This window comes from Chenopodium quinoa, unplaced genomic scaffold (assembly GCF_001683475.1).
Source record: "Chenopodium quinoa cultivar QQ74 unplaced genomic scaffold, ASM168347v1, whole genome shotgun sequence".
NCBI lineage: Eukaryota > Viridiplantae > Streptophyta > Magnoliopsida > Caryophyllales > Amaranthaceae > Chenopodium > Chenopodium quinoa.
In genome coordinates this window covers 7,272,294-7,284,928 of record NW_018743331.1, presented here as the reverse complement: position 1 = coordinate 7,284,928, position 12,635 = coordinate 7,272,294, and the positions used below count along the sequence as shown (strand labels likewise).

Sequence of the window (12,635 nt, the reverse complement as noted above, 5' to 3'; positions counted from 1 at the left end):
CAGCTGCAGACGCCGCCACCAGTAGGCTGGCGCCTGGGCTGGACGCCATAGCCACGGTTTTGGCGTTTATTCAAGGCATCGCAGCTGTGGCTGTGGCGTCCAGCCCACTGGTGGCAGCGTCTGCAGCTGGCGCCACCACCGCTGGCTGGGCGTCCAGCCAGGGCGCCCCCCCCTTTTTTTTATATATATATATTTGTTTTAAAATATTGTTTTTATTTTTTTATTTTTTTTTGTGTAATATCTTTTTGAATTGTTTTTATATTTTGTTGTTTATTTTTATAAATTTTTTCAATTTTGTTGTATTTTTTCTATGTTTATATTTTGTTTACAATTATTTGTTTGTTTTTTTTTGTACATTTTGTGTAGAATTCACTGGGTCGTCATGGTGCGGGGAAGAATGTAGAGCTTCTTAGTAGAAGCTATTCAGTGGAGAGGTCGGGGCATAGACATGTCAGATCCCGTGGTATTTCGGCCTCAGCTCGTAGAGAACGGATCCACCGTTGGGATGAGGATGACGATGATGATGCTGAGGAGGGTGACCAGGAGGAGGAGCAGGAGGAGGGCGCAGATGAGGATGAGGATGTGGACGATGGCAGTGGACCGTATGATGATTACGGTCCATTCAGTCAGAGGGTTGATGACATGTACGAGACACATATGGTGGAGGTGCGTAAGGGTAGGGGTGGTAGGTTTGTTAGTAGATCTGGAACATCATCTGCGTCCACTGTATCTGGGGCAAGCAGGAAACGGTCGAGGGCCGGTAATGATTCTTGGGTTGTTAGGAGTGAGGTGCCCGGTGGGCCTGTTGACGGGAGTGTGATTCCTAGCTTTCTAGGACACATAGCTGCCCGTATTTGGGAGGACCAGGAGAGGCCTTCAGTTACGGGGTTGTTGAAATGTCATACCCGGGAAAAGACTTGTAGCTTTTTGCGTACATGGGCTGAGGCTTGGCCGGCGGAGAGCGAGATGTTCGAGTGACTGGAGGGCACTGGGGTGAATCACGTTCCTGCCACCATGCACGATAAGATTGACAGTACGCTGATCACGACTTTCATTGAGCGATGGCAGCCGGATACAAACTCTTTCCACCTTCCGTTCGGTGAGATGACGATCATGTTACATGACGTCGAGGCCATTCTGGGGATTCGTTTTGAGGGTAAACGACTTTGTGCTGTGGCTGATGCGAATCAGGCAGATTTGCTGGCGGAGTTGTTGGCGGTGGACAGGGCTGCACTGTACACCGAGGCGCTAGGTGTTTGGGAACACGGAGGTGTGAAGATCGCATCCGTGTTGCAGCGGTGTTTGTACCCCAGTGCACGTAGGACGCACGACGCACAGCTGAGTGCTTATGTTTTTCTACTCCTCGGATGTACCTTGTTTCCGGATAAGAGCGGCGGAAACAAGCTCAGGCCACGCGACATAGTAGAGGCGTGTGACCCCGACAGTGTAGGCCAGTTTTCCTGGGGATCGGCTACGTTGGCGTATTTGTATCGCCAACTAGGATTTGCGAGTCGGGCTGACGCGGCAGGTATCACTGGGTGTCTGACTCTATTGCAGACCTGGATATACGAGTACTTTCCTGCATTGCGACCACATCGTGACCCAGTTCCTATTGATGAGGGGATGCCGCGTGCTTGTGCGTGGAGTCCGCGCTCGGAGAAGAAGTCCGTTGACCGCCTCCGATCGATACGGTTATTGCTGGACAGGCTGTCCCCCTTAGAGGTAACGTTTATAAATTGTTTCTACATTTTATTATTTGCACATATTATATTCATGTTATTAAATTTTAAAAATATGTGCAGGTGAACTGGATGCCTTTCGGCCCGAACCCTAGTGTTAGGGTACCCAGGACCCTGTACACGGGTTTCATTCAGTATCGTGAGATCGTCGAGGCGTACATGCCCCAGCGTTGTCTTCGCCAGCTTGGATTTGTCCAAGTTGTCCCTCCTCCCCCGGCATGCCCGATGAAGGCGGTCCGACCTGCATCGTCGAGGGACTACGTCGTGCAATGGCCGGATATCATGACCGGGACGTGGGACCAGTTTCCGATGGTGGCCCGCTTATGGATTGCGGAGTTGCAGCGGCCGCCCTCTGGGGTTCCTCCCATGTGTGACCATTACTACATGGAATGGTTCAACCGATATTCGCACCCGAGGTTGATCGCAGATCTCGACCACAGCGATGATGATTATGTGCCACCGCCTACTGCCATGGAAGCGGTATGTCTTATATTATATTTATCGTTGTCTTTTAATTAAGTTTTATATGTTGTTATTGTATTTCATCTTTTGTTTTTTGTTGTATGCAGTGGATGGGAAAGATAATGCAGGACGTACAGAAACTCTCTCTTGAGAAGGACAACATGAGTGCAACAGGGAGAGCTGTTGTTGATAATCTGGAACAGACCCTTGCGCAGTGGGAGTCGTCGTCGAGGAGGGATTACTGATGGTTTTGTCATTTTATTTATAGAGCACTTTAAATATTATCGTTTTAATTTATTAAATTGGACATTATGTTGTAAGTTTGTAACATTTTAGATTGTTCTTTTAGCTTCCAACTTAAACATATTATCATTGCTGTTTTTAAATTTTGATATAACCGTTCGTGGATCCGCGCAACTTACCCATGCAACATATAGAATGCAGTAAGCAATACAATATAAAAGATTAATGTTCTCATTAAAAGAGCAACGTACAAATAAGATTACAAATAAAGAATGTAAATCTTTACTCTGAACTCACACCCACAACCTTTCCGCTTTGTATCAAACCGAGTGGTTGTACGAAAATCTCTTTCTTCTCTTTTGCGATAACGGTCACATCTCAAAATGCGATCCATTCTACCATCCCGTTGAGATTTATGAGTTACTACTACCAAGCAAAATCCAGCTGCAATTGCAACCTGTTTTGCCCAATCAATCGCCTGTTGAGCTTCTTCGAATGGACCATCATGTCCAAATATCCCACTATAATCATTTCCGTCTCCACCATAACCCTGCATCAATTATATATTACAATAAATACATTTAACGGATAATACATTTAATTTCTATATTTACACAGAATTAACACAAAAAAAAGCATAATTATATATAATCAAACTTAATTTTTATAAAAACCCAATTCGAATTTTCAAACTAAATTTAAAAATATACCATTTCGAATTTTCAAACTTAATTTTAAAAAAACCTATTTCGAATTTTCAAAATTAATTTAAAAAAAAAAACCATTTCGAATTTTTTTAAAAAATCATTTTCGATTTTTTTTTTTAAAAAAAATAAATAAAAAACAACAACAAAATCAAAAAAGAAAAAAAAAAATAATTTATAAGGGTGGCGTCTGCCAGGGCTGCCACAGCCACTGGACTGGCGCCTGGCAGGGCCGCCTCAGCCAGTAGAGTGGCGCCTGGCCAGGACGCCAGTCTGGTGGTCTGGGCGTCTGGGCTGGACGCCACTCTGGTGGTTCTGGCGTCTGCCTTGGACGTCCAGGCTACGGTTTGGGCGTCCATCCTAGGCGCCGGAGCCACTCCGACGGTAAACCGTGAATTTTAACGGTGACTTACCTCGTTTTCCGTCGACGTCGACGTACCTCCGGCGTCCCCCGCATCTCCGGCCTGCCCTCCGGTCTCCCCCGGCGAGCCAGTACGGCTCCACATTTTTTAAACCGAGATTATTTCAATTTTAGAAAATGGGCATAATGGTCACACCAAATCATATTTGTGGGCTTTATATGGTAATTTGCGGGCGATGTTTAGCGATTCACTAAAACTAACAAAATAATTGAACTACTAATCAGTTACATTTTATTTTCCAGCAATATTGAAAGTGATTGATGATTAATTGACTGAATTGTACAAATATGCAGTGCTTTAATTTGAATTGTTCATCAGTCAAGTACAATGTACTCACCCAGAAAATGAGTAACCAAATATTGCAAATACTTGGAATTCAAATACAATGGTTGGTTGGTAAGGAGGTCAATAAATTGGTACTATATCTTGTTGGCTAAATGGTAAACCTTTTCTTTTGATTGGCATCTAAGTAACTGAGAAAGTAAATGCATCATTTTACTCATGTTATGGAGCAACATTCTTTGAACGACATGCCTCAGAGTTGAAATCAATTGATCCTGAAAAAATCCGTCTTCCATGCCTTATTCATATGAACATAATAAAAGCGGCATAATTTTGCCCGTAAGAGGCATATTAACAATGATTTATATCGTGGCAAAGGTATATAATATCTTGAGGATACATTGAATACACACTCATATTCATATGAAATCAATAATAATAGAGGCAAAATTTTGCTACGTAATATATGAGGTAGATTAACAATAATTTATTCGCAGCAAAGGTATAAAATTTCATGTGGATACATACGCGTATTCATTTGACTGTAATGTGGCAAACTGGCCAACACGTAGTATATATGAGGTAACAATAATATAATTTGCGACAAGGGTATTAAATCTCTCATGGTTACACACGTGTATCCATATGAATATAATGTGGCAAACTTGTAGTATGAGATGTGTAACAATAGTTTATATCATTTTGCGGCACATTTTTAAAAAAGTAATACTTGGTCTAATGGTAAGGATTATGTGTCACAATCTTGAAGTTTAACTTACAATGATGATGTTTTCAAGACTAACTTGGGGTTGCGTTAGCATCAGCAATATTGGTGTATGTAGTTGGGCGGGTATGGATTTAGGTTTATAATCCAACTAGTTGGGTATGAATTTGGTATGTACCCGGCAGCTATGTGGTGGATACGGATATGGGTAGGGGGTTGCCGCTAAATATTTCTGTTATTATATGTAAGTCCTAATAAAGATTCGAGAGAGAGAATATTTTTACGTCTCAACTTGAACAAATTCATAACTCAATTGCAAAACTTCTATGCATAATTGAAGTTGGTGCTTAAAATTAAAAGTCAACTAATTAAATTTTTCATCATTGAAAGAATCTAGATTATTGTTTTGCAATTCTATTATGATACGTTAATCATCGTTCTAAAGCATATTCTTGATATAATTAAAAACTTGGATGCTATAGTTGATTAGAGCATTACCCCTAAAGAGGACGAACAAATGCTGTAAGATTTAAGGGAGCTCTAAACACCTCAATTTTGTTCGAACTCTTCAGCTTACCAAGCCAGCCGCGGTTGTCCAACAAATTTTCCAGTGACCGGCTGTGATGTCCTAATGGTTGCAGGGGTCAACCTATCTCTAGGTATCCTAAACAAGCATTGTCCGAACTTAACCTAAAACGTCTTACTCTGAAATTATCCTTATTGTTAGATATGTCTTGATGTATAGACTGATTTTAGTCTACGATATCGAATGGATAGGTACTATTTATATTTTTGTTTTTTAGGGAAAAGCCGAGCCATTATATAATTTCATATAATTTCTATATGGATAAATATGGTTAATTAATCTAGAAAGAGTTATATCGGCTAATATAAGGTTATCCACTCAAATACCTGTAAAAACAACGGTAGAATGGTGCAAATGATAATACCAACTTGCATATTGACAACAAATCATAAAAACCTTTAGATCTAAAATGTACAATATGCATATTAATGGCCAAACAACGCTCAATAATACGTAAATCAACTTGAACGAACATGTATCAAATCATTGAGCAAAAGAATAGATCCATGTATGAAAAATAATTTCTGTTTTTTTTTTTTTTTCCAAATTGTTTGTATATCATATACAAAAACACAAGATATTCATAAAACTACCTCAAAAATACAAGTGTGTACGACCAAAACCCACAAAATTGATCAAACATCTCACTTATTTCTTTATACAAAGCCTCAATCTCTTCAATTCCCCTTAAATCTAACAAAACAAGGTAAAACACAAATCAAAGATTTCTAATTATATGTTACATTCACTAACTATTATTGACAATACCACAACTGATACTACTATTATTATGTGAAACCTTAGACCCTTTATTTTTCCTTAACAAATGATTCAAACTCCGCCACCACCACTTCTGCCTCCTATGAACCACGCTCACGTGACTCTTACTCTTCCTCACGAGCCCTCCACGCACTTCGGGTGCCCGGTAACTCCGAATTAATGCCCACTTAACACCGTTAAAAAACGGATGTTTCTTAATCTCGGCGGCCCCTCTAATAGCACCCATTCTTAAACTCGGATCCTTCACCAACAACTTCTCAATAAGATCCTTAGCTGCGGCCATATCCTTATCATCCTCGATATCTCTCTCTTCCACGTAACCAAATCTCACATCCCTAGACGACGCTATATTTCTTAGAGTCGCCTCCTTATTAACCCCCTTAAACGGGGTGGTCCCATATAACAACTCGTATATCAATACCCCGAAACCCCACCAATCAACGCCGTTACCGTGACCGTTACCACTAACTAATTCTGGAGCAAGATACTCGTGGGTCCCAACACATGACTTCGAGAATGCTCCAGTGGGCTCCGCCACAAACTCATCTCCCATCGTCCGATCAAACCTTCTACTCTTCCTAGATTTAATACTACCCGTCCGATTAACTTGACCTTCAAGTTTCTCAATCTTGGCCGTCACGTCAGATTTAAAACAAAGATCAAAATCGGACAACATAATATGACCATCTTCCTTAATTAGGATATTCTCGGGTTTTAAATCTCTGTAAACTATCCCTAACGAGTGGAGATACTCCAACGCTACCAAAACCTCGGCGGCGTAAAATTTCACCGCCGAGGCCGGTAATCGGTAGCTCGGCTGCTTACGAAGCAGCGAGTGGAGGTCTCCGCCCGAGCAATAATCGATCAATAAACACGTGTAATGAGACACCTCCACGTGCGCGTAAAGCGTAGGGAGGAAAGGGTGGTCTAGCATTGAGAGGATCTCAGCTTCGGTTTGTACATGTGAGAGTTTTTTAGGAGATAAAGAATCTTTATCTACGACTTTAAGGGCAAAATGGGAATTTGGGCTAGAATGGTGGTAATCTCTAATACGGCATAGGAAGACACGGCCTAGATTGCCCGTGCCGAGGATGCGTAGGAGTTTAAGGTTGCGGAGATGGAGACGGCCGTCGGGTGAGAGGTTTGTGGCTGCGCGGATAGCTGACCAGTGCGGGTCTTCCCGTCTATGAGGGCGTATAATGTTTTGGTGGTGGGTGTGTGTGGTGCATGCGCCGGTTGAGATACGCTCGTTGAAGCTGAGCGTTAAGCTGCTGCGAGCTAAGCTGCTTCGCGCACTTGATGACCCGAAGGTTCGATCTGTGGTTGTGGATGTAAAGCTTAAATCAAGATCAGTGTCTTGAGAGTAATAGAATGTATCATCATCCATTTTTTGTAATTTTTTTTTTTTTTTTTTGGGTTTGGGTGTTTTGTGAAAATGATGGGTGATGGAATACAATGAAGGGGGACTGTGAAATGGGGTTGTTTTATAAGAGAGAGAAGAAAGGAATTAAATGAATAAAATAAAAGAGTTGACTAAAAAGAAGTGGAGCGAGAAAAAAGGAGGAATTAAGAATGGTAAAAAGAAAGTACGAAGTAAAGAGTAAAATTAATTGGATGAGTTTGACTAATAAATGAGGACGAAGAGAGTAGAGAAAGTGGGTGGTTCGGGGAATTGAAGCTGGTGCTGACGATGAGGGCCTTCTAGGCGACAATGTAGCGTCAGTGTTGGGGGGTTGTGCCATTGTGTCAACAAAAATAAAAATTATATTTTCTCGGAGTATAATACATAGGAAAATAATTTAAATTAAATTGAATATTTGATCATGTATTCTCGTCTGATGTAATATAGAGGTGTCAATTTGGGTACTTGAGTCATGTATGATAAAAATGAGGTTTTTTTTATTTTTATTTTGAGGAAAAGATCATGTCGAATGAGTTCTATTTTAAGTTAAGTCATCCTAAATTAATGTGTTCATACGAGTCGAATTTAAATCGAGTTTTTAGGATTAGATTGGATCGATTGGATCAGTTTTTGACAATTCTAAACCTGAACTAACCCAATCTCAAATTTGAATTGTATTTGTAGATAGAAATTCGACCACAAAAATATATTTTCTTGGAGTATTATATACGGAGTAAGTAAAAATGATTTGAGCTGAATACTCCCAGTTATCTGATAAGTAATCTAATCTAGAATTTGAATTGTAGTTGTATATTTAGTTTATTCGGCCATAATACTTTGATTATTTGATGTGGAATAAATCTAATTGAAAAAAAAAAACTTAGTTTTACAATTAAATTGTAAGATGAATTATATATTTGATCATGGTATATATAATTATTATTAGGTAACTACTCCATTCAATTCTATAAGTTATTCCTAATTGACTTTTTTATGTGATACTTACAGTAATTAAAGGAGTTAAATCAAGTAATGGAGTCCTGGAGATGCCGAGGGGTAATTTTTTATAGGAAAAATTGTACATAATAATCCCAACTTTGCTGCATTTTCTTTTAATAATTCTAACTTTGGGGGGGTGTTTGCTTTCTTCAATCTCAAACCGGTCAACAAAAGTCAATGACCTATTATATCAGTTTACTTGATACGTGTCAAGTCCTAATTGGTCCAAAAAATTTTAAAAAAAAAACCAGAAAACACCACCAGCCCTCCTCTCTTTCCACCATCGGCCCGCCTTAACCCCACCATTGCCCAGCCCGCCGCTGCATTCCTTGTCGGCGAGCGTCGCCGATTTCCCCCTACCTCGAAACACTATCCACATAACATCAACCAAACCCCTCCCCCACTCCCAAAAACTCCAAACCGCTCCTCACCACCCCGGCCCGAAACCCTGGCGGCTTGGGTTTTCGATGGTGGGGGAGGGGTGTTTGGGGGTTTTCAAAAGTGGGGAAGGTGGTTTTAAGGTGTATTGAGTGTTTCAAGGGAGATTTGATGGTGGGGAAGGTGTTTTCAAGGCGTTTTGAGAGTCGGAAAACAAGGGAAGAAAGGCAGTGAGTTGGTGGGTTGCATCACCGGCGTGGAGGAAGAGGGGAAACGGGTGTTGGGGGAGGGGGAATAGCGGCACTAGGGGAGGGGGGATAGCGGCGTTGCAGGGGGTGGGGGAATAGCGGCCTTGCAGAGGGAAGTGGAATAGCAACGCTGTAAGGGGTGGGGGCAGCCAACCGATGTCAAGGTTCTGGTGGTTGATTGGTTGGGCATGGGTTTTGGCTGGGTGGGTTTTTTTTTTTAATTTTGTTTTTTAAATTTTTTTAACCAATAAAATTGGCCATGTGTCATTTAAAGGAAAAAAAACATTCAATTGGTAACCGTTCATCTGGATTGAAGAAAGAAAACACCCCTTAAAGTTGGGATTATTCTAGAATAATCCAAATTAAAAGAAAATGGAGCAAAGTTGGGATTATTATTTACAATTTTTCCTTTTTTTTTTTATTCCTTTGAACCTCAATTTTATTAACTCAACTGGTCATCATTGAATCATGAATTTATGATCACAAGATACCAAATTGTCAAAATAACTAAAGTGGAGCTATGCTAGATTAAATGTCTAATTACCCTATTCTTTATTTTTTGTTATTCTTATTAGACCTTATCTAAACTTATAGTTTGTATGAAATTATTTATTCTGAACAAATTAACCTTTATCTTATCTTATCTTAATTTTCCGAAAATAAAAACAATGCTGCTCTAAATAAATAGCCATATAAATTGATAGTTTATGCAAGTCAAGTTGATGTAATTGTGTAAATGTATGATATTGTTTTGGGATTTTTGTATTTACCACCATTAAATACACATATTTTGAAATTACCACCCAAAATTTTTTATTTAAATTACACCCATGAAATTAAAAAACTAATTAAATTACCACCTTTTGCAACTTTTCGGTCAATTTTCCGACTGTAGGCCCCACTTTTTATTTATTTTTTATTTTATTTCCCTACTTTTTTCTTCTATTCTCTCAATTTCTCTCTCTTATAAACACTATTTTATTGTACTCTACTATAATCTTTCTCCGTTAAATTTCTTCCTCTTCCATCATAAGTTCACTGTCAAATCATCAACCTCCCCACCATTAATAATGAAAGTAAACCCTAAATATTTTTTTCCAACTTTTCAACATCATAACTACAGTGTACTTGCAATTTCTAGAAAAGGGGAAAGAGGAAGGAACCCTAATTTCATAACAACCCCCAATTTAATTGAATCAGGAACCCTAATTTCAGAAAACCCTGAATTAAATTGAAGCAGGAACCCTAATTTCTGAAAACCCCCATTCAACTAAAGCAGGAATCCTAATTTCAGAAAACCCCCAATCCAATTAAAGCAGGAACCCTAATTTCATAAAACCCCAATTTAATAGTACGAAAAATCCTAATTTCACAAAGAACTGAGCTTACCTGATTGTGAAAAGGAGCATCTGCACTTGTGTGGGCGAATTTTTCAAATAAAACTTTGTAAAATTGTGAGAATTTGAAGGAAATTGATGTCGAAACTAGGGAGGAGAGTTTGCAGGGTAGTTTTATACAACAAAGCTGGGGGAAAAAATTGAAATAGGGTCAAACTAGAGGTGATCATTGGGCGGGTCGGGCTGCGGGGACTTTTCAGGCCATTTTCGGGCCGGGTAAAAAAAATCAACTAAAAATGCGTAAAACCGCATTCCCAAACCTGCCAAGAAAAAATAAAATTTCGAACCGGGCCGGGCCGGACCTGATTTTGGGCAAGAAAAATCTGCCCAAAATCGGGGCGGGCTAACTTTGATAAAGTCTTGGTCAAACTAGCCGAATCAGTCGTTAAGTGGCCTCATTGCCGAAAAAATGACTGAAAGGAGGAAAAAGGTGGTGATTTTTTTTTTTTAATTTAATGGGTAATAATTTAAAATAAAATTTTGTTGGGTGATAATTTTAAAATACGTGTATTTAGTGGGTGGTAAAATACAAAATTTTCAATTCCTATTATTTTTGACAAATTAAGGAATTAAAATATATATATATATATATATATATATATATGTATACCTTAATGGAACAAAGACTCATTTAAGTAGCATGATTTTAATCAATTTGCATGAATCCAATTTCATTATTACCAAACAATCATGGTTAATTACATCAAGCTAATCAGTCAGATTTATAGTACGTGCACTACATGTTCACTTACATCTTTCTAATTTAAAACTAATTAATCTGAAATATAGATAAGTTACAGAAAATAATGAAGTAATAATGAGTTAAGGAGGAGTTGTAATGAGAAGAACATGCAGCAGAATAGAAGGTGATGAAGAGATGCAGAAACAACGGTTAGTCGGCAGAAAAGGCACGTGCTGACGTGCTGGTGGTGGACTTGTATGCATGGGGCGGAGTAAAACGAGTTATCATGCATGATGCATCGATTATGTATTAAGCATACATTTATTTATTTATATTTTTTTTAATTTTCATTAATTAAATATTTACACATTTCATGAATTTTATGATTTTATCCATTCATATTTTACGCGTAGATTAAGCTTAAAGTCATGATTTACCTACTTTTTAACCACTTGTGTAATCCTTCATCCATGCATTATCTATTGACTAATGTTTTAGGAAGACTATTTAATGGCTACAATAAATATGTAGCTATTGTAATTGTTTTCAATCTTAACTATTAAAATTTTAAGGATAAATCTTGTTCATTTATTTGTTTGACTATAAAAAAATTTAAGAAAAAAAAATAAATTAACTGTTTTATTTTAAAAATAACTGTTTGTTTTTTCCTAAAAAAAAAAAAAACCTAGTTTTTGTCGCCAACACAAGCAGTTTATTACTTTCTTTGATCTACTGAGCAAATCTCACAATTTCCATTAATTGTAAAGTAGAAAATCAACATGGTTAACTTTGCATTTTCATCAAGAATATGAATATTAGAAATGTTATCCTCCACAATTAACTACTCTGTGGTATCTTCTTTCCCGCAAAATAAAATATCACCCAACACCATTGTTATACAAAATACATCATCATACTATGTCAAAATTCGGAATCAAACGTATCAATGGAAGAAAGGATTGGGGAAAATACTTTAAGGCTTTTCTTAAAAGTAATCGATCAATTCTAATTTTATTTAAAAAAAAATACAGTAAATTTTATTTATTATTAAAAAAAAAAATTAGTCAACTCAATGAATGATTAAAATTTAATACCAAATTTTAAAGGTTGAGATTGAAATATTACAATGGCTACAAAATTATTGTAGCCATTGCAAAATTGTCCACTGTTTTATTCTTTCTTAATTTTACCAATTTATTAATCATGTAAAAAGAGATTATCAATTCAAGTTTATCTCTTCTATTTCACAAATAATAGTTTGTCGGTTTTTTTTTTTTTTTTTAATTTAATTTGCATTACTTTAACTTATGCACTATACACATATTTTACTATAACTAATTGAATTCGATAATCTAAGGTAAAATATAATCATGTTATATTATATTAGGTTTGTTCGGTTAATTTAAATTGAAAATGGCAATCTTTGACACGACATGACAACATGACCGAAACTAGCACGACACGAACACAAAGTTACGAAGAGAAAACACGAAACCAGCCCGAATACGACCCGTTGTGATAAATTGATTAAATTATACAATTATTCTACATTTTATTACATAGTTTTTGATAGATTTATTGTACAAC

The 12,635-nt window shown here is 37.8% G+C and overlaps 1 protein-coding gene across 1 annotated transcript; it reads right to left on the bottom strand.

Annotated features, from left to right (window-relative positions):
* Window positions 1–5,689: 5,689 nt before the first annotated feature.
* Window positions 5,690–8,156, bottom strand: LOC110737859 (serine/threonine-protein kinase WAG1-like). Its single transcript, XM_021918207.1, has one exon. It carries the CDS (start codon window positions 7,327–7,329, stop codon window positions 5,911–5,913), a length of 1,419 nt encoding a protein of 472 aa, XP_021773899.1. The 5' UTR covers window positions 7,330–8,156; the 3' UTR covers window positions 5,690–5,910.
* Between the last annotated feature and the right edge of the window lie 4,479 nt (window positions 8,157–12,635).

Bases quoted from the DNA above. Each gene is read 5' to 3' on its own strand.
- LOC110737859 (XM_021918207.1), bottom strand. From the start codon at position 7,329: ATGGATGATGATACATTCTATTACTCTCAAGACACTGATCTTGATTTA.